The sequence below is a fragment of the Barbus barbus genome, assembly GCF_936440315.1.
Source record: "Barbus barbus genome assembly, chromosome: 38".
NCBI lineage: Eukaryota > Metazoa > Chordata > Actinopteri > Cypriniformes > Cyprinidae > Barbus > Barbus barbus.
Genome location: NC_136716.1, coordinates 3,631,556 through 3,654,024, shown reverse-complemented (window position 1 = coordinate 3,654,024; position 22,469 = coordinate 3,631,556). Strand labels below are relative to the sequence as shown.

Below are 22,469 nucleotides of genomic sequence, written 5' to 3'. Positions count from 1 at the left end.
TTGCATAATGGATTATGTTACCAACTACAGTTTTTGCATATATTTTGTAAATATGTCGAAATGTAATTTTTGATTAGTAATATGCATTGCTAAGAACTCCATTTGGACAACTTTAAATGTGATTTTCTCAATATTTTGATTTTTTTTGCATGCACCCTCAGATTCCAGATTTTCAAATCAGCCAAACATCAATGGAAAGCTTATTTATTCAGCTTTCAGATGATGCATAAATCTCTCTTTTTTTTTTTAAATGGACCCTTATGACTGGTTTTGTGGTCCAGGGTCGCATATGTAAATACTAAAGGATTTGTCACCGTTCATGGTCATTGTCAAAGGTGTGGGGGGGCTTTACCACAGCAACAACACGAAGCCCACAATGACGCTCTTTTCACTTGAAGGCCAGACATCGTGCATCCCCCTTCTCTGGTCTCTGACCATTTTGGTTGACTAAGAGGGAGCGATGTGTTCCGGGAATAGCTTCTGTTCGAGGAGGTGAGGTGGACCAGACGACAGAGGGGAGGGAGAAGCGAGAGAAACAGCCGCCTTCAAAAATGGCGTCTTCGAGGGAAAATGACTAATATTATGAAAAAGGGAGGCCTCGAGCTCGACGTTCAAGCGAACCGTGCGGCATCTGCGCGCAGCGTCGGTTTTACAAATCGTTGAGTCGAACACAAGTGAGCGGGATTTACCGAAAACACAGCAGCAGCAGCAGCATCTTATTTTGATGCGTCGACACAGAGCTAGCGCGCGCTGCTAGCTCACAACAACCCTGCGCGTGGCATTTAAATGTCGCCTTTCTTCAGATTCGCTCGCAATATCGTTGCATGCGTAATATAGCAGTCGTTTAACAGCCCCTTGCTCGCTCGATGCATATTTCATACAAGTAAAGTAAGTGGAGAAAGGGGAGGAGAAACAAGGGAAAGGACGTATACGGTCATATGCGTCCATCGGTAATTTCTCGGTAACCAGGTCAAACCCAATTCTTCGCCGCCCGCCAGGAGCATGGCATTACTTGATCTGGTTTTAAATGAGAAAAGGCTGAAAAGGAGGTGAGTTATTTCTTTGGAGGTGGTCGGTGAACACCCCCTCTATCACGCACTCATCTCCTCCCCTCCATTTCCCTCTCCCTTTTGCTATCTTTCACTCTTATGGACTTAGTCGTCTCTCACCAGGAAGAATGATTAAAAACTGACAACGGGGCCGCGATCTTGCTGCAGAAGAGAGTTTTGCACCGAAACCGTTCGCTCGCACCGGCCAGCCGCGCGTGATTGCGAAGCGATGGACAGAAATTACCCTGGAGCTGGCTTCGGTGATTTGGGCGCAGGAGCCGGATGGAGCTACGAGAGATCAGCCAAAGCAAGGTAAGCATGCAGCCATGCTGAAAACACAGAATGATGTCCGCTGTTTGGGGCAAAACACACCGTGCATTTGCATCTGACGATGGATTTGCGTAGGATGTCAGAAGGTATTAGTGTAGCTATTGTTATGCAAATAAGCGAGGGATTGCAGCTTTGGACATTTCAAGTGTGATTGATGGACTAATGTGCGGTTTGGGGAGGAGAGGGAAGAAAAAAGGTGGGGGGCGGGGTGAAGTCTGCACGATTTTAGTACAGATCCCCTCGTAGATGCATTTAGCATCCGCTCGGGTCAAGCATACCGAGAAAAGGTCGCTAAAAACAACGCGAACCGCTTTATCTATTTGCAACCGTTTAAACGAACACACCATGCCAGAATTAAACGCGTTGGAAATGCACGTTTATAGCATTTTGTTGAAACACATTCCTCGTTAATCGTGGAAACAATGCTAAGCGGCCTCTGGTACAGTTAAACCTTCCATTCAGCTGACGTTAGCTAACCTCATCATGCTAATGTCGCATGTGGGCCTAGTATTGATTTAAACTAAAAAAATTGCTCTAAAACCTATTTTAGGTTTTACTTCAGGCCAGTGGAAAATCAAAAACAAAAAAACGCCCATCGTTTCCGTTAAGACATCCGTGAAGCTTGTTCTTCTGAAGATGGGAGCGACCTGCGCTGCTTTGCTAACAAGTTAGCCTCCAATGCTATGCTCACCGTCACACATTAAAACGCGAATTCTAGTCAACAAATCATTGCATAAATAAAACATTATGTTTGACTTTTATTAAATAGGCATAATTTTAATATGATCAATTTCAAAGTACTTTGCTGACATGATTGTTTTACATACAGTACACATATATAACAGTGGCAAGATAATAATAAAAAGCCATTATTTTAAAGTCTTTCAATCTTTATATCCGAGCAGATCTTAATTAATGATATCTAAATTAAAAATGTTTCTGTTGTACAGCCCACTGAATCTAAATATAATAGTAATGTTCAATAGTTCAATATCTCAAAAATGCTGTTCGTGTTTATTATAGTGTTTTATACTTTATTGTATAAGGAAGTTTATTATCTTAATATCTGAGAAGTGCTCTGAATGAGATCCTGAGTAAAATCGTCATGGCTGATAGGTAAGATAAGGATGAGTTAGGATGTTTCAGCTCTAATACAGCTCCAGATATGCAAATATTAGAGTGCACCAATACAAGTAATTATGTCAGACATTACAAATCTATGTATTAAAAAAAAAAAACATAACAGCACATTATAAAAGCTGGATGACTGTTCTTTTTGAGTTCTTAAAGTCAATAAGCAACAACAAATAAACATTAATAAAAGCCACTTTTTCTCATAATGCACTTTTTATGGTGTGATTTATTATATAATTTGTATTTGACAGATCATCAGGTCACAGAGGTAATTCGTGATTTTACTGATACATAGATCCACATTTATTTATTACAGATGATTAATTTTGATTATTCATTCAAAATTATGAATTTTGTACTAATTAGAAATTACGAAACCTTATAGAATTGAATTACAAGTTAATTATACCAGTATAATACCCTATCCAAAATTGCTACTTAAATATTTCTCATTAACGAACTTGGTTATGCATTAGTTACTGTACTAAAATGACCATACGCAAACTGTTTAATAACTTTAACACTTGCTTCAAGCATCATTGATAATTAATGCTCAGTCACTGTTGATCTCTGGTTTTGTCAGCTTGGTGTACGGCAGCACTAGATCATCACATCCAGAGTCTGAACTTCTTCATCGCCAAGCCTACGCCACTCCCCATCCCCTGCAGGGGTATGCTACCAATCACCATCCTGGTGGATCCGGCCAGGGTGGGGCTTGGGGTGCAGCTGGAAGGAGCCTGGGTGAGTGACATTACTTTGACTTTGTTCAAACATCTGGTTTGGTTTCTTTGTATCATGTTGACGTGTATAGAGCCACAGAACTTGTGGAATATCTCATTTTTATTTATGATGTATGCTGATCATTTATTGATATAGCAATTGATTTATGATCAGATAAAGTGATCACAGAATATTGTTGATCACAGCAAGCCCAGAAATTTTTTATTTATTTGTGATGGTTGTGATGTGGACACCCTTGCATAAGAAGATGCACTGCATTCCTGAGGTTTTGAAGCACAATGTGCCCAATTATTATAGAGCTTATGTCTTAAGACACTGAGTCCGGAATTTTCATCCGCAATTTTTTGCACGTTGAAAAATAAATACGACCTCACATTGTGTCAATCACGTTTACACACTGCCTCCGAAACGTTCGTCCGTCATAAAAAATTCAGAACAGGTTCCGTTTTCTGCGTTTCCGCATCCGTAGCAAGCATTTTGATAGGAAAGGATGACGAATACGAAATCAAAAAGTTATCACATGCAATATAAAAACTACTAAGTAGTCTGCACTGCATGACTAGAAAATATAATATATTATTATGTATGAATAACTGCTGTAAGAGTTTTGACTGAGAAGCAGGTCTGTTTACATTCACTTAAGACCAAATCGATTGTTTACATCAATGCTCTGCCAAGACAAGTGTTTTTGACCAAGAAGTGCATGTGAATTAGAGCATGCACACAAGACGTGAGCATTTGAAAGCGATATATTTTGTATTACAGAGTTAGTAGAGAGACTGGTATTGATACATTTATATTTTTGTTGTAGTATTGACTTTTCACCGATGCACCAATACATTTGATGTCCCTTATTAAGAGGATATATCTTTTGTATAGAATTAATGCCGTGTTTAGCAAATGTGCTCATTACATGCTTGTTTTTCCATATGTGTGGTTTCTTAGGCCTGTCTGGACTTTTTGATGCTGGGCTGCACCATGCAAGTCCATCAGGCCCAGATCCTTCGGTTATGAATCTTATATCTGCACTAGAGTCCCGGGGTCCACAGCCACCTCCCTCTGCCTCATCTCTCCTATCTCAGTTTCGCACTCCATCATGGCAGACCGGTAATCTTAGTTTACTGAGTCATATGAAGTTTGCACAAAATGAAATAACACATTTGATAAGGATCAGATGAAGAATGCACTGTCACTGTTTGCATCAGATATGTTGAATGTATGGAGGAAATGCTGGTGAACTGTAAGTGCATTCAGCCAGCACTGACAACACTGTTGCCATAGCAACAACTTGTTAGCCACATATTAAAAAACATTAATTGGCTCTTGTAATAACTCATTGTGCACAGATGTCGAAATCCAGTATTGTCTTTTGTAATCGTTAAGTTTTTTAAAATTTATTATTTTAGTATGTGTTTTCTTAGCCTTAGTTTTTGTCTTTTCTTTGTGTTTTTTTTTTTTCTCCAAATTTTAGCCATGCACACTCCTGCCCCTGCAGAGCTTTTCATCTCTGGTGCCCTTCCTGGATCTGGATCCTTCCCATCCTCATCTGCTTTGTCTGCCTATCAGCACCCAGCACCATTTTCAGGGCGGTCCTTTCCTGGTGTGACCCCCTCATTGTCCCTACAGGACACGCCCACTTTCAGTCCCACCTCCAATGGCCTCCTGTCACCCCATGATCCTTTACTTCACATCAAGACGCCTTCTCAGTCAAGTCTTGGCTTTGACCGCCTGTTGTCATCACAGGGTGCAGCTGCGGCTTACCGTGGAAGTCATGATCCAACTGGGGGTGGGGTGACATCTGCTCAAGCCTCCTCTGCAGCCTCAGTTTCTGCCCGCCATTTGCCATCTCATCAATTCAACTTGCTGTCCTCCCAGCTTCAAGACCAGTCCTCCCAGTTGTACAGTGCCTCTGTGTTTTCCTCTACCCCTGCTCCACCTCAGCCAACATCCCAAGAGCGGACAGTACCGAGACAAGACAGTGTAATTAAACACTACCAACGTCCCTCTCCAGCGCAAGCCCCCTCATCCACCCCTCACCCGCTTCAGCACTACCTTAGCTGTGGGGTGTCAGGATATCAGCAGGCCACTCATACTCGCCATGCTGGCCTCTCTTGCAGTCCCCTAGGTGAACACAGTCCTTCCTCAGACCATAAACCCTCCCCCAGGACTGAACCGTACAGACCAATAATCCAACCTTCTTATGGGTCCTCATCATCTTCATCCTCAGGTGGGGCTGGAAAGGGAACTAAGAGCAGCTCCAGTAGTGGTTACTCCTCTTCTGGATCTGTATCCTCTTCCAGAACCCCCCACACACCACCCTCTGCCTCTTCTGCTTCATCCTCATCTTCATCCTCTTCCTCCTCCTCTGCATCTGCTAGTGCTCGTCAGTCTAATTCTATTCCAACCTCCACTTCTGCCTCTGCATCCTCTCGACAACAGCCACCAACCCAGACTGTTCCCCCTCCACCCCAGTCACATTCCCAGCCCCCTCAGAACTCCTCTAACTCCACCCAGCAAACCCTTCCCAAGTCGTGCCTCTCGGGTTATGGATCCCCAGTGGCTCCAGTCAAGTCATCGAGTGGTCTAACGGGCCAGACCCCTCCTCAGCCACAACCCCAGTCTTTTTCTCCAAGTCAACCTCCCCCATCACACCTTTCCCAGTCATATGGGGGATTCAGTTCTCCACAGTCTCATGATCTTCCTTCAGCTAGGACCTCTGGAGTGGCTAAAGGGTATGGGAATTTGGGAAGTCAATCGTTTTCAGCGGAATCAGTATATGGGACTGATTCAGGTTATGGGTCTCTGCCACCATCCTTAGGTGGTGCTGGAAGTCCCTCAATGGGTTATGGTGCATCAGGACACTCACCTGCCCTTCTTAGGTCAGGAGCAAGTGGTGGAACAACTGGTGGTAGTAGTAGTGGAGGCAGTGCAGGAACTGGAGGCAGCGGTAGCGTGGGAGGTGGAGGAGGTGGTGGATCTTACCACATCCCTGATTCAAGCCCATCTCCTTCTAGCAATTCTGGAATCATCCGCCCTGGTCTGCATTCTCCTGCGCCTTCACGACCTGCTCAGTCGCCTGTTGGAACAGGATCCAACAAATATCTGTCTTCTGTTCTCTCGCCTTCATTTCTGCCTTCTCCACAAGGGTACCCTGACACAAGAGGACCTAGATCACAACCCTACCACCCCTCTGCTCCTCCAAAAACAAAGTCTGATAACAGCATGCTTGGTGTAACAGAGTCTAGGTCACAACAGGATGATGATGTAGATGATGATTTCCTCATCCAACACCTTCTTCAAGCCCAGAGTCCTGCTCCTCAAGCATCCCATCACCATGCGCCACAAAGCCATCATTCCTCGCAGCCCACCCAGCAGCCTCCAGTCCTTCCAGCTCAGGATGGAAATAAGGGGCTTGCTTATGAGATGAGCAAAAGCTCGGAAGAGAGGTACCACCTTCAGAGTGTAATTCGAACACATAGTGCCACCTCTAATGCTGCTGTCTCTGGCACAGGGAGTGGAGCTGGACTGGACAGTCAGTTGGAGATGTCCCTAAAGAAACAGCAACAGCACCAACAACAACAACATCAACAGCAGCATAAACAACCACATCAACAACAACCACAGCAGAAGAGCAACAGAACTGTAAGTGATGGAGGACGAGGGAGTTCGGATCAAACACATTCCCATCCTCATCATCATCACGATTCTCTGGGATCAGTGGTGCATTATGGGCGAGGTGACCCGTATTCCCAACACTCCATTCCTCAACACTCAACCTCCCACCATCAACACACTCCACATACACCCACCCACCCACACCTGCACTCTCACCCGCACATGGATCTTCAGAAGAAGCCTCAAGATTCAGGCGATATGACTTACATACGTAAGACACCTGATCTGCAGCAACATCACCATCAGCATCAACAGGCACATCAACAACAAACTCAACATCATCAGTCACATCCACATCAACAACAACCACAGCAGCAACAACAACGTCACTCCCAGTCACAGTCGCTTATGGACTCTCCGACTGACCAGTCTCACCAACCCTCTCATTTGTTGCAGTCTGTGTTGTCCCACACCCGCAGCAAGATAGACCCTCAGCAACAACAGCACTCTGTAAGCCAGCAGGCCCTTATGGAAGCCACTGGGGGAGTTGTGTCAGCAGAGACCCATTCCCAGCCCCAGACATCCCAGCTCCAACTCCAGCTTCAGTCCCAGGCTATGGAAGCAGCTGGTCACTATGGTCATAGTACCCAGCAGCAAGACCAGAGCCGCCCTAAGTCCAACACGGTGTCTTCACTAGACATGCTGGAGCATTCCCTCTCTCGGACATCTAGCCAAGAGGGAGCAATGGTGGATGAAAGGACAGGAGGCGAAGGAAGCAGGGGAAATTCTGGAACAGGAACAGCAGGAAGTGTAGAAAGGCGTCAATCGCAGGAGCAACAAAGACTTTCATCTCACCACCCAACGCAGCACCATGCCTCGGAGTTACACTCATATCTTCCTGAGTCAGACATGAGTTTATCGACAACTTCCCATGGACACCACCTATCCCACCATCACCACCAACAGCAACAATCATCACAAGGTCCTCAACATCCTAACTCCCACCATCAACACCCTCACCCCTCCCATCCTAATCAGCAGAGCCATCATCACCTTCCTCCACAGTCCTCCTCAGCAGCTTCTCAGCAACAGGAGCAGTCTCACCCCTCTCATACCGCCCAGATTCCGCAACCTCAACTTGAGCAGCATCAAGGAGAGGCTCAATTTGACACCAGGAATTCAGCAGTGAAATCTAATCAAAACCAAAATCAAAGCCAACATAGCCAGAGGTTTGTTCCTTTAACATCCATCTGCTTTCCTGATGCTCTTCTCCCAGATGAGGACCGCTCATTCTTTCCTGGAATGGAGGAAATGTTCTGCCCTGAGGAGTACAAATCCACTTGCTCAGGAGGAGCTGGGCAGGGTCAAGATGGGGTTGCACCTGGCCAAGCAGTGCAGGAAGGAATGGAAGGTATTAAAACAACGCCTGGAGGAGGAGACAATACAGGTCCAAGTTATGATATGCTTGGCCATCACAGTGACCAGGGGTATGGGCAGTATTGCCATGATCTTTCAGAACCTGACAATGGAACCATGCATTTGGATCTTGACTCCTTGAAGACTCATGAGCTCCCATCTACAGTCAACACAGAGCAGCTTGGACTGATCCAATCTCAACCAGCCAGCCTTGGAATGGGGACAACTGGAACAGTGGGGGAGGCATCTGGTGCCAAAATGGGAGGTACTGGGGGATCTGGGTCTGGATCTGGGGGTCTTACCTCTCCCATCTTCTGTTCTTCTCGCCCAAAGAAGCTCCTGAAGTCGAGTTCCTTCCATCTGCTGAAGGAAAGACCTGATCCAAACTCCTTGCCCAAGAAGAGCTATGCACAGGAGTATGAATTTGAAGATGATGAGGATAAGGCCGACATCCCAGCTGACATTCGCCTCAACAGCCGAAGCCGACTTCCTGATTTGATACCAGACCTCGTGTCCAGTTGTCGCAAATCAAGCGGTGTGGGAGGGGGAACTTTAAGCCCTTTAATGGGTGATCTAGATTTTGGATACCCATCTCTTGGTCCCCCTCCGCAGTTGATGCCACAAGATGGACCGAAGAAAAGAGGCAGGAAGCCCTCAAAGCCTAAACGAGAAGGCCCTCCAAGGCCACGTGGACGACCACGTATACGCCCATTGCCGGAACCTCACCACTCTAGGGGTATGATGGGAGAGTATGGAACAGGATATGTTCCTGAAAGAGGCAGAGGCAGAGGAAGAGGAAGAGGCAGAGGTAGACGGGATGAATCTATGATGGACATGGAGATGGCCAATAAAGACCAAAATCAGATGTATCAGCAACACATGCAGGAGCAAATGCATCACCAATCACAGCAGCAGCCACAGCATCAAGAGCCAATCAAACCCATCAAGGTAAGCTGTTCAAATTTAAAATTTAAAATTTACTGGATAACGCGGAATGTCATGGAATTTGCCAAATTTTGGACAATTAAATCAAAAGTCGGCCTGTATGCTTAAATCAAATTGGGATATGGACTAGGGTCAGTGAATAATAATCTGCAAAAATACTTTTTAAATATGAATCCTGCATGTTCTGCGTGTCTCTGTTTGAATGAATGGTGCACTACATAACGCTTGTGGTTTTTTTCAGCCTCTGTCGTCTCAATATATGAGCACATAAACATAATTTCTAAAACTGCTATGAGAGTCACTTTATGAGCATTTGACAGTTTCATTGGCGAAAATCTACCGTCATATCATATACGACAGAAACGTAAAGGTCTTCACAGCAACCCGTCAAAATAAAAGTTTGGTTTAACTTGAAGAAACTGACTGAAATATATTGCTTAATGTAATGATAGTACTGCTACTAATAATAAAACTATTACTTAATGTAATGATAGCACTACTACTAATAATATAACTATTGTTGAGACATTAATTTCTAAGGAATATTTACCAGAAAAAATTACTAGAAAAACATAATTGCACAACAGTATTTCTGAAAAAAGAAATAAAATAATAATAAAAAAAGTATTGCATAGGGCCTTAAAAGTAATTTTTGTTAAACTTTCAATAAATTTCTGGTATATTTGGCAAATTTCATGATTTCAATTAATTAGACATGCTTTTTAATTAATAATATTAAATTGAACCATTAAAACAGAGTCTGGAAAAATTTAAATGGAAAAAACGAAAACCACAAAGATTAAAACGGAAAAAATGGAATGTGGAAAAAAATTAAATGGAATTTGTGAAAAAATAAAATGGGTTTCATAGGGCCCTACTAGTAGCTATTGAATGATGGGACAACTGCTTCGATAACATTCCAGGTTATTTTCTATAATGTCTTGTTTCCCTTTATTAGATTAAACTTCCTATTGGAACCATGTCATCTTCTGATGCCTTGTTGCGGACAGACTCCTTGTCAGGCACTGATCCGGCTCTCTCAGATGGATCCCTTGGTTCAGCACCCTCTTTGGGATTGAGCCCTGGGACTCCCGGAGTGCCTGACATGAACAGACCTCAAGACAAGAAGTCTAAATCCCATGAGGTATGAGAATGCAGTGTAAAGTTGTGTTTGTGAGCTTATTTTTACGTTTTTTTATCTAACGATTAATTCTGTCCTTTATTTTTAGTTGGAAGAGAAAGACTCTGAGAAGACTGGCTTTGTTGCCTCATTTCTAGATTTTCTTAAATCTGGAAAAAGGCCATCAGGAATGTCGACGGGCTCAGCTGACAGCGCTGGAAATGAAGATGTGTCTCCTGGGAAAAGTGGAGGCATTCGCCCATTATCCCCTCAACCGCCACCTCCCCCAGCTGCTGCAGCCGTATCTGGTTATGGAGATGGTGAAAGCGATGGAGGACTGTCTTTGGGAGGCTGTCCGAGCCCATGCAAGCGCTTGGATGAAGAGCTGAAAAGGAACCTTGAGACATTGCCCTCCTTCTCTTCCGATGAGGAGGACTCCGTCGGAAAGAACCAGGACCTGCAAAAGAGCATCTCCTCTGCAATCTCTGCTCTGTATGACACTCCTCAGCTCACCTCCTCAATGCAGCCTCCTTCACTTCCGCCACCCCCTCCTCCACCTCCTCTGGAACCACTGACACCAACACAGCAGCCACCAGCCCTCAGCCCTCAATCACCACTGCATACACACCCACCCTCGCATGCCCCCACCCACTCTGTTGAGCCCGCAAGATTGCAAAGAGAAGAGCAGGAAGAAGAAATGGAAGAAAAAGCGAAAGATGTAGACGAGGTTGTGGAGCAAGACAATGAAGAAAAGGAGAAAGTCCCAGATATGGAGCTGCTGAGTGTCCCCAAATTTGGAGGTGAGGGTCATTTTTGGAAAGTAGGATGAATTAAGCAGCTTTCGCAAACACCTGTGCTTTGTTAAAGGGATAGTTTACCCAAAAATGAAAACTCTGTCATTAATTACTCCCCCTCATGTTGTGCGAAAGCCGTTAGACCTTTGTTCATCTTCGGAACACAAATTAAGATGTTTTTGATGGAATCCGACAGCTTTCTCTAACCCAGCAGAGACAGCAAGGGAACTACCACGTTCAAGGTCCAGAAACATAGTAAAGACATTGTTAAAATAACTGTAATTTCATGAAGCTACGAGAATACTTTTTGTGTGCAAAGAAAACAAAAATAACAACTTTATTAAACAATTTCTTCTCTTCCAGCCAGATATTCACGTATGCATTGTGGTACTCTCGTGAATGGTGGCGGAGAGTTGTTATTTTTGTTTTCTTCGCAAAACAAAAAGAATTCTCGTAGCTTCATAAAATTAAGGTTGAACCACTGATGTCACGTGGACTCTTTTAATGATGTTAAAACGATATTTCTGGGCCTTGTGGTAGTTTTCTTGCCTATGGAGGGTCAGAAAGCTCCTGGATTTCATCAAAAAATCTTAATTTGTTTTCTGAAGATGAATGAGGGTCTTACGGGTTTGGAACAACATGAGAGTGAGTAATTATTGACAGAATGTTCATTTTTGGGTGAACTATCCCTTTAAAATAGGGCATTATTAAAACACAATAGAATACTTGTTTGCTGTTCTTTTGTTCATACTGTGGGAAGCTGAAAATTTAAGAGTACTCTTCTCTCATGCAGACTCGCCCAAAGAAGCTATTGAAGCCCAAGCTCCCCCGTCTCTCCCACCAGTTTCCCCATCATCCCCTGCTCCCTCCTCCACCTCTTCGCCATCACCGCTTCCACCCCTCCCCCTTCCCTCTCCTCTCCCTCAACAGGAGGACAATCCTTCCCCCTCTCAGAAATCACCACTACAGCATTCCTCGCCTCCACCCAGTCCTGAGGCTTCTTCTGTGCCTGTCATCTCTCCTCTACCTCCTCCTCCTGCAGAGCCTCCTCTCTCCTCTAGCCCACCTTCTCCCAGTACACCTCCGGTACAGGAATCTATTGCAGAGCCCGCTTCTCCTGAAGAGCCCCCTGCGCCTCAGATTTTACCGTTGCACTTGGCACAGAAACAGAGCGGTGCTGCCATTGTTGGCGAGACTGATGAGGATGAGAGTGAGAGTGGAGGCGAGGGCATTTTCAGAGAGAGGGATGAGTTTGTGGTGCGGATTGAGGACATCAGGAGTCTGAAGGTACATCAGTGCATTCTGTTTCTTTTTGATCTTTGCCAGCATGTGTATTATACATATGTGTATTGTTTGTGATGTGTTATGTTGGTTTAATTTGGTGTGTCTCTACCTAGTTGGCCCTGCAGACAGGACGAGAGCCCCCTCCCATTTGGCGTGTACAGAAAGCTCTGCTGCAGAAGTTTTCCCCTGAGATTAAGGATGGACAGAGACAGTTTTGTGCCACTAGTAATGTGAGTCATGACCAATCACATCATTTGTAAAAATCTGCACACAATGTTTCAGCTATTTCTACTTTTTATTTATTTCTACCAACCCTATACAGACACCTTTGCAATTAAATTGCCATTGGCTAGTAAATTTTTTAGTTTACTCGCCAGACTGATATACTATGTATGTATGTGTGTAAATATCAGAATCAGAATCAGAATGAGCTTTATTGGCCAAGTATGTTTACACATACAAGGAATTTGTTATAGTGACAGAAGCTCCACAGTGCAACAGAAAGACAGCAACAGGACAGGACACAGATAATAAAAGAATATCCAAATATCCAAATAGGTAATGTACAATACAGGAAAATGCAATATATAATATAGACAATTATGTGTGTACAGGTCTGATATGTGCAAATTTGAAATTATATATTTTTTTAAATAAATAAAAAATAAGTGTGGTGAATAAATTATGTATAATAGAGTTGTGTGTTCCACGTTTTATTGTCAAGTGTTCATGAGATGGATTGCCTGAGGGAAGAAACTGCTCCTGTGTCTGGTTGTTCTGGTGCTCAGAGCTCTGTAGCATCGACCAGACGGTAACAGTTCAAAGATGGAGCGTGCTGGATGTGAGGGGTCCAGAGTGATTTTGCCAGCCCTTTTGCTCACTCTGGATGAGTACAGTTCTTGAAGAGTGGGGAAGGTTGTACCAATGATTTGCTCAGCAGTCCGGACTACCTTCCGTAGTCTTCTGAGGTCAGATTTGGTAGCTGAGCTGAACCAGACAGTTTTTGAAGTGCAGAGGATGGATTCAATGATGGCGGAGTAGAACTGTTCCAGCTGTCTTAACCCTCTTGGGCATGGAGTTCACCAGAGCTTCACAGGTTGCCACTGGAATCCTCTTCCACTCCTCCATGACGACATTGCAGAGCTGGTGGATGTTAGAGACCTTGCGCTCCTCCACCTTCCGTTTGAGGATGCCCCACAGATGCTCAATAGGGTTTAGGTCTGGAGACATGCTTGGCCAGTCCTTCACCTTTACCCTCAGCTTCTTTAGCAAGGCAGTGGTCGCCTTGGAGGTGTGTTTGGGGTCGTTATCATGTTGGAATACTGCCATGCGGCCCAGTCTCTGCTTCAGTATCCCCAGTGCTGGCAGCACTCATGCAGCCCCAGACCATGACACTCCCACCACCATGCTTGACTGTAGGCAAGACACACTTGTCTTTGCACTCCTCACCTGGTTGCCGCCACACACGCTTGACACCATCTGAACCAAATAAGTTTATCTTGGTCTCATCAGACCACAGGACATGGTTCCAGTAATCCATGTCCTTAGTCTGCTTGTCTTCAGCAAACTGTTTGCAGGCTTTCTTGTGCATCATCTTTAGAAGAGGCTTCCTTCTGGGACGACAGCCATGCAGACCAATTTGATGCAATGTGCGGCGTATGGCCTGACCCCCCACCCCTTCAATCTCTGCAGCAATGCTGGCATCACTCACGTCTATTTCCCAAACACAACCTCTGGATATGACGCTGAGCACGTGCATTCAACTTCTTTGGTCGACCATGGTGAGGCCTGATCTGAGTGGAACCTGTCCTGTTAAACCGCTGTATGGTCTTGGCCATCGTGCTGCAGCTCAGTTTCAGGGTCTTGGCAATCTTCTTATTGCCTACGCCATCTTTATGTAGAGCAACAATTATTTTTTTCAGATCTCTTTAGAGAGTTCTTTGCAATGAGGTGCCATGTTGAACTTCCAGTGACCAGTATGAGAGAGTGAGAGCGATAACACCAGATTTAACACACCTGCTCCCCATTCACACCTGAGACCTTATTGGGTGAAAATTATCCATGTGACATCAGTGGTTCCACCGTAATTATATGAAGCTTCGAGAATACTTTTTGTGCGCAAGGAAAACAAAAATAGCAACTTTTTCTTCTCTTCCGGTTTATTGTAGCTTCATAAAATTACTGTTGAACCACTGATGTCACATGGGCTATTTTAACGATGTGCTTGCTACGTTTCTGTGCCTTGACCGTGGTAGTTCACTTGATGTCTATGGGAGGGTCAGAAAGCTCACGAATTTCATAAAAAATATCTCAATTTGTGTTCCGAAGATGATCAAAGGTCTTATGGGTTTGGAACGACATGAGAGCGAGTAATTAATGACCAAATTTTCATTTTTGGGTGAACTGTCTCTTGATGGGTGATTCTGTGCTTCGTTTTGTTTTTGCATTTGTATGAGGTGAATTTTGTGTCATTGTAAGTTTCTAATGTTATGCCCTCTTTTGTCCCCTTCTCCTCAATTTCTCTGCTTCCTCTTAGTATCTGGGTTTCTTCGGGGATGCTAAAAAGCGCTACCAGCGGTTGTATGTGAAGTTTCTGGAAAACATAAACAAAAAAGACTACGTGAGGGTCTGTTCCTGTAAGCCCTGGCACAGACCTACTGTCAACCTGAGGTATTACGACCCCTTTATCTTGCTGTCTTGTCAAGTCAATGAGACAATGATTTCGAAGACAGCATTTGAGTGTGAAGGCATCTCCTAAAAAATTGATTCAGACTACCAAGGCACCAATGAAATGTCTAATGATCTATAACAGATTTTTTTTTTTCCAGCTGATGAATGATAAAAACATTGACAGCCAATCAGAATCCACCCAAACTTAAAGAGCTTGAGCATGCTCTCATATGTTGGTATATGGTTACTGTAATGTCCCTTAATGGTTACTTTTGATGGCCCTTAATGTTTATTGATCTAGGGTAGGGAAGTTTGCATGTTTTGTGCTGCTGGCATGCTTGATAAAGGTGTTGTTTTTTTACTTTTTAGGAGACAGTCTCAACCACTCCCGAAGTTAGCGCCACCCACCAACAACCAGACTCCCTTAGAGAGGACTGAGAAGATTAAGGAGCCGCGGGAAAGCCGAGAGAAGAACAACATTCGGCTAAAGGAACAGCGGGACAAAGAAAAAGTGCTTAAAACCAAGGAGAAGGAAGAAAAGAAAGAGAAAGAAAAAGAGAAGAAAGCTTCACCTCCTCCTCCTCCGCCACCTCAGAAGCCTGAGAAACGGGCAGCGGTGACAGAACGAGGGAAGGTGAAGGAGGAGAAGAGGGGCGGTGGACAGGAGAAGAAGACTGAACGCTCTGCCAAACTTCAGCCGCCAAAGGTGAAGGCTGAACCTCCGCCCAAGAAACGCAGGATGTGGCTGAATGAGGTACCCTCGTCCTCAGACTCGGACTCCTCAGCAAGTGAGCATGAAAGTGAGTATACTTTGAACGTTTATGGCATACATTTGTGACAAATTGACAGAAATCATCTTAAATCTGTATTTTTATCATTAAGACATTTGTAACAAAAAGTAAAGGAAAAAAAAAGGAAGACGAATCTCTCAACAATATTCATTATATTTTACTCCGAAATTAAAAGAAAAAAAAGGAAATAGTTTCGCATAGAAAAGAAAAGCTCAGTTCAACTTTTGACTCATAGCTCATTTACATTACAACATACAAAATTATAACAGACTAATTACCATACATAAAATTGAAAGCCCCTAAAAAATATATATATTTTAATAATTCGTACCACATTTTTTCCGTGTGACATACATTTCCTCAACTTTGTTACTGTACTGAAAACAAAGTTATTCTAATGTGCATTACTGTAATCAAAACTATGTTGGAGGAATTGTTGAAGGCATAATTGTCATGAAAATATTGCCTGAAAAATGTAAAATTTTCCCTTTTTTGTCTTAAATATATGCTAGATTTTCTTTTTGTAAAGTCTCTGGATTTTCAGGTGAAATGTGACTTGTTTTTGTGCAGTTCGAATGCAAAATGACTTTTTACACAGAAAAAACAAAACAATCCAGCCATGTGACAAAATAGTAGGCAGTGTAGAGTTAAGATGGTGTCTTGATGTGATGCGTGTCTGTCCGGCAGTCTCCGTGAAAGCGGGCCTGAACACACGAGCGATGCGTGAGATGTACCGGAGCTACGTGGAGATGCTGGTCAGTACGGCACTCGACCCGGACATGATTCAGGCTCTAGAGGACACAGAAGGTAAGCGAATGTGATTACCTCCCAAAATGACCTTAGTGCTCTGTCATCATCAGAACATGAAATGAAATTCACCCATCTTCTTGCATTACTGGCTATTTCAGACGAGCTCTATCTTCCTCCAATGCGCAAGATCGACAGTCTTCTGAGTGAGCAGAAGAGGAAGCTTTTGAAAAGAGTCAATATGAACTCTCAGCACCAGGTACTTCACATTATTATTTGTGCTTGCTTGATTTTTTTTTTTTAATTCAATTTCTCAGTTTCTCTTTCATGTCCCTTAGCAACAGGGACCACGTTTTGAAAATCAAGGACTTTCAAGCACTTTTTCTCTTTTCCAGCATCTTTTTTTTTCCATATAATCTTTTTTTCTTAGTTGACTTGTTTCTCACGTTTTCTTCATCCTTCACAGATTATAAACAGAATATATAGTATGAAAGGAATTCAGACTATGGACAGAATATAAACTAAGTTAAATGTCTACTTGCATATGCCATTAAAAACCTCTTTTCCTGAAATAATAGCCTTTTAATGATTATTCAGTATGCTGATTTACCTAAATTTCAGAAATGACTGTGGTGATTTCTTCTTCCATCTTGTTTTAGACACCAGTTGCATTATGTATAGTGTTTTGCTACTCTATATTCACAATGCAACTTCACAACGCATTCTTAGCTGCTGGATAATTAAAAACACTGCAGATATTCATTAATGCATTTTATCTCATTTCAGAAACGGACTGATTTTGAATGTGGTTTCAGAACTGCACAGTAAAGCATTAAACTCACATGACTCACATTCAGGACATGAGCCCTGAAGCATCTACAGCATAAAATACTAAATGATGCGAGACAATCTGTGACATACTATGATTAGATTTGAATCACTCATGTTGTGTTACTGTAATTCTGAATTTCATGAATATCAGACTTTTTATACTTTCACAGCATGCACATTTTCTCATGTGAATTCACAAATTCCTTTTAAATTTAAATGAAGACTTTAATTGTCAGTCCTCTGTCGTCTGTCTCATGTTTCCATATTTGGTTTGTTTCCTGTCCTTGTTATATGTAATCATTAGTTTATTCTTGTCCAGCCGTGTTCGTCTCATTATCTATGATTTACCTGTGTACAGTCCTGTCTGTTGAGTTTCGTACTACTCGTTACTCCCTGGTGTTCCTGTCTGTGTCAGTCTTGCCTTGCCCTGCCTTGATGTTATCAGTAAAGACTATGATTTGAAGTTACATCCTCGTCTGCGTGTTCCTGTGTCCTCCCTCGTGTGTGCACCGTGACAGAAGACCAGACCTAACAGTAAGCGGCGCCCCTTCACACCGTTTTGTTTTTTCGTTTTGAAAGTCTTTTATTTTGTTCCTGTCTGTTTGTCCCGTGGCAAGGAAGTCACCACTCCGCTGGCCGCGAGCCCTCCAGCCCGCCGATCGCGGGAGATATCCGCCGCTGCCCGCGGCTATCCCAAGCCTGCCGCTCACTCCATCCCGCCGTTCGCGGGAGATCGACGCCACCATCCGTGGGGAAAGCCAACCCACCGTCGGCGGCTCCCTCATGTCATGCCGCCGTCCGTGGCTCCCCCAAGTCACGCCGCCATTCGCGGGAGATCATGCCGCCGTCCGTGGGGAGAGCCAACCCACCGTCGGCGGCCCCCCCCAAGTCAAGCCCGCCGGATCGCCGCTGACTCATGCCCGCCGGATCGCCGCTGAGTCAAGACCGCCGGATCGCCGCTGACTCATGCCCGCCGGCCGCCGCCGTTTCCTAGTTCCGGCCATGAGTGCCGGTTTTGTGTTGTGTCCACAGGAACAGTTTTAATCATGTCATATCGGTCGGTCTTGTCCACGGAGACTCGTCTGGGGCAGGCGGCTCTTCTTGTAGTGGCCACTTCCAGCCGCCTGCCCCCTTGTCGTGGAAGTGGAGGCGGTTGCTGAGGGACCCTGTGAGGGCCCCTGACTCCTTGTCATACCCAGGAGAAGCCTCAGCTTCCGAGCTAGCCCAGGCGGGCTTCCTGTTCCTGTGGGTTGTCCTGTCCAGTCCTGTTCATGTTCTTCTAGCCCATGTGGGTTGTCCTGTCCCAGTCCTGTTCCTGTCCTGTCATGTACTGTTCTGTGTGTCTAGCCCCGGAGGGCTCCTGATACCCCCTAACTTCCCCAGGGAAATTATTTTGGGGGGGGGGGGGGGGGGGGTGAAGGGATCCGGCTGTGGGGGCCGGGCCGAGGGGTCCGAGGCCAAGCTCCCGAAGACCACCTGCCATGGCCTCCTGAGCTCCCAGCTCCGCCATGGCCTCCGCTCTGTCTGTTCCGCTCTGGAGGTCCCCGTGCTGTGTTCCGGTCCGTGTCTGTCCTGAGGTGCCTCCAGAGCGCCCACCCCCCATCCCCGATGGAACTGTTAAGGCTCAGGACGAGCCTTTCGGGAGGGGGGAGTTATGTCAGTCCTCTGTCGTGTGTGTCATGTGTTCCCGCCTAATGTTACCATATTTGGTTTGTTTCCTGTCCTTTTTATATGTAATCATTAGTTTATTCTTGTCCAGCCGTGTTCGTCTCGTTATCTATGATTTACCTGTGTATTTATAGTCCTGTCTGTTGAGTTAGATTTCGTCTGGTCTACTCGTTACTCCCCAGTGTTCCTGTCTGTGTCAGTCTTGCCTTGTCTTGCCCTGCCTTGATGTTATCAGTAAAGACTATGATTTGAAGTTACATCCTCGTCTGCGTGTTCCTGTGTCCTCCCTCGTGTGTGCACCGTGACATTAATATTCTAAAAGCTAAATTTAAAGACCTTCTTTGAACCCTGTCACAGCCATTTCCTTGAATTTCCTTGTGTTTCTGCTCCACAGGAAGCTCTTCATACTTTCCCTCAGATAACGGCGGAGCCCCTGGACTCGGGGATGGTGAGGGTCAGACTGGGTGGTGAATGCTACAACCGCAAAACGCTGAACCGCATCAAAAAGAGTGTTCCCAAACCACAGGTCAACAAAACTGCAGACCTCTGAATCTGATTTGATTATGGCAGCTTAACATATCCCCACTCCTTCATTTTTAAATATAATGAATAGGGCTGTCAATTTATTGTTTAATTTAATTTATTATTACTTAAATGCAGCCTAGATGAATAAAAGCATTCTTTTTTTTAAGTAATCAAAAGTGACAATTCCAGAAAAAATGTCACCGTTTCCACAAAAATGTGAAGCAGCACAACTGTTTTCAACATTAATATTAATCAGAAATGCAGCAAATTAGCATATTAGAATGATTTCTCAAGGATTATGTGTAACGATGCTGAAAATTCAGCTTTTTATCACAGGTATAAATTACATTTTAAAATATGTTGAAATATAGAACAGTTATTTTACAAAGTAATAATATTTCACATTATTATTGTTGATGTTTACTATTTGTCTGTATTTTTTAATTTTTTTTTTTGTGAGAAAAAGAGACATTTGTGACCCTGGACCACAAAACCAGTCATAAGGGTCAATTTTAATAAGCTTTCCATTGATATATGGTTTGTTAGAATGGGACAAAATTTGACCGAGATACAACTATCTGGAATCTGAGGGTGCAAAAAAATCTAAATATTGAGAAAATCTCCTTTAAAGTTGTAAAAATGAAGTTCTTAGCAATGCATATTACTAAACAAATTTAATTTAATTTAAATTTAATTTACAAAATATCTTCATGGAACATGGGAAAAAAAATCAATAATTTTGACCCAAACAATGTACTTTTGGCTATTGCTATAAATAGATCCCAGCGACTTGTTGTTGTTGTTGTTTATTTAGCTTACTTTTAGAGAAAGATTGAACACGAGCAGCATATCATATAATTAAATAAATATAAAAAATATTTTGAATCCATTGACAGCCCTAATAATTGACAATGTAGAAAGGATAAAACAATTACTAACATGTCTCCTTTCTGTCTCCTCCAGGACCTCAAGTTGTCAACAGAAACATGTCGATTCTACAGTCTCTACCATTCGCTGCATCATTATAAATATCATACCTTCTTACACTGTAAGAAAGAGGTAAGCGTTGAACTGCATTTCCCAGAAGCAGCTGCAGCAAACAAACACCATGCAAATCTTCAACGAAATTCTCCGTCTTTTCTTTCAGACGAACACTATAGAGCAGGCTTCAGAAGATCCAGGACAAGAGGAAGTTGTTCAGCAGTGCATGGCCAATCAGAGCTGGCTGGAGACGCTCTTCAACTCCTTCTTAGAGCTGATGACCCTCTGCACAAAAGCTTAAGACAGGAGAAACGTTGAGGAATCAAGGAGGCCTCGATCTACAAAGAAGCTGGATGTATTGTTGCCAAGCTCCTCCTCCTCGGTTTTACAGAAATCCTTCTTTTAAACGGCGACAGGAGAGGACTGGGCCGCCGGACAGTTACTTTATTAACTCTTTACAAACGCTTGTCAAAATGCAGGATCCCTCCTGAACGTTCAGGCAAATGGAGACCAAACTGAGATCCGACTTTACTGAATTTTCACTGAATCCGAAGGAGATGGTACACAGAGCTACGGTTGAAGGAATATACTGTGTGGAGACTTTATACTTTGGAATCGCGGGAATTACTGACAGGAGGAGATCGCGTCGACACTAGGAGGAAGTCTGTTACTGAATTTTACACAAATAATTTTTTAAGACAATAGCAGTTTTATTCCAGCTTTTTTTCTGAAACGAGAGAGAGAAAGAGTGACGGTTCTGTTTTATAAACGAGCGTGGATGGGAAAGCAGTCACGGGAAGATGGCGCGTGCAACGGCGTGATGACATTCAATGCTTTAGTCTACACGCGTGAAACAAGTAATACATTTTTATTATTTATAAAGACATTTTTAACAGGAGTTCGCACATACAATACAAACCAGTGATGCTTCATATAAAACGGTTCAAATAATGTTCCTTCAGATGTTATCAATGGATCTTATTGCCACATTCTGAGCTGTCTTCCTTTTTGCTCATAGATACCATGGAAAATGTTTTTATCTGTTACAGAAGAAAAGGGAAAGACAAGAGTAGAACAAATTATTCAAGCTACGCAGACGGTATTATTGCAGTGCATCTACAGAGAAAATAAATGGAATTGAACGCGAGAGCGAAGCATCTGGTTCCCATTAGGGAGGGATTATGTATTAGTACTATTTAAAATGGAAATTTGTTTTTATTTGTTTGTCTTTTGTCTGTATTCTGAGTATTATTTTGGAACAATCTAATACTGTGCTTCTTTCAAAAGTAAAGCCTTTGTGTAAATATTGTACAGCTCTTGACAAAAATCTCCCGATTCTTCTGTACATGGACTATCCCTGTATTTGACAAACAAATAAAACCATCAACAACTACATTGCGTCAAATGAGATGCTGCTTTTCTCCTCAGGGTCACGTGAGAAGTCTGCGTTCACTGGAAAATAACTGTGACAGGTGTTCTAATCACAGTCAAGTCAGATCTTTTGTAACCGTTTATGGCTTCCACAGAGCGTTCTTCCCTTGATGACTAAATGCAAAGCTTTGTTCTTTTTCTTGAACTTTGGCCATGACTTCATTGCAGTTCCTCTTTTTCCTCTTGTTTATTATTTCAGTTGTTCTACACCATATGCTCTCTATATCTTCTCTTTAACGTTACCTTACCTTTGCAGCAGGGTATTTCCAGCCATGAACTTAAAAAAAAAAAAAGAAGTAAAAAATGTCTAGCTTTTTCTGATAATAAATAGAAATGGTTTGGAATGTTTTCCAAAAGTATAACCAGAAAGTACAACTCTGACCTACAATTTACATAA

At 43.4% G+C, this 22,469-nt stretch overlaps 1 protein-coding gene across 1 annotated transcript; it reads left to right on the top strand.

Annotated features, from left to right (window-relative positions):
* Nucleotides 1-508: 508 nt before the first annotated feature.
* On the top strand, nucleotides 509-22,034 carry LOC306857949 (proline-rich protein 12-like). Its single transcript, XM_079398246.1, has 16 exons — nucleotides 509-1,049; nucleotides 1,173-1,361; nucleotides 3,097-3,254; nucleotides 4,200-4,361; nucleotides 4,726-9,233; nucleotides 10,189-10,374; nucleotides 10,460-11,150; nucleotides 11,938-12,431; nucleotides 12,542-12,658; nucleotides 14,965-15,098; nucleotides 15,468-15,898; nucleotides 16,577-16,696; nucleotides 16,798-16,895; nucleotides 19,530-19,661; nucleotides 20,624-20,719; nucleotides 20,808-22,034. The coding sequence occupies exons 2-16, from the start codon at nucleotides 1,279-1,281 to the stop codon at nucleotides 20,940-20,942; spliced, it is 7,545 nt and encodes a 2,514-aa protein (XP_079254372.1). The 5' UTR covers nucleotides 509-1,049; nucleotides 1,173-1,278; the 3' UTR covers nucleotides 20,943-22,034.
* Nucleotides 22,035-22,469: the final 435 nt, after the last annotated feature.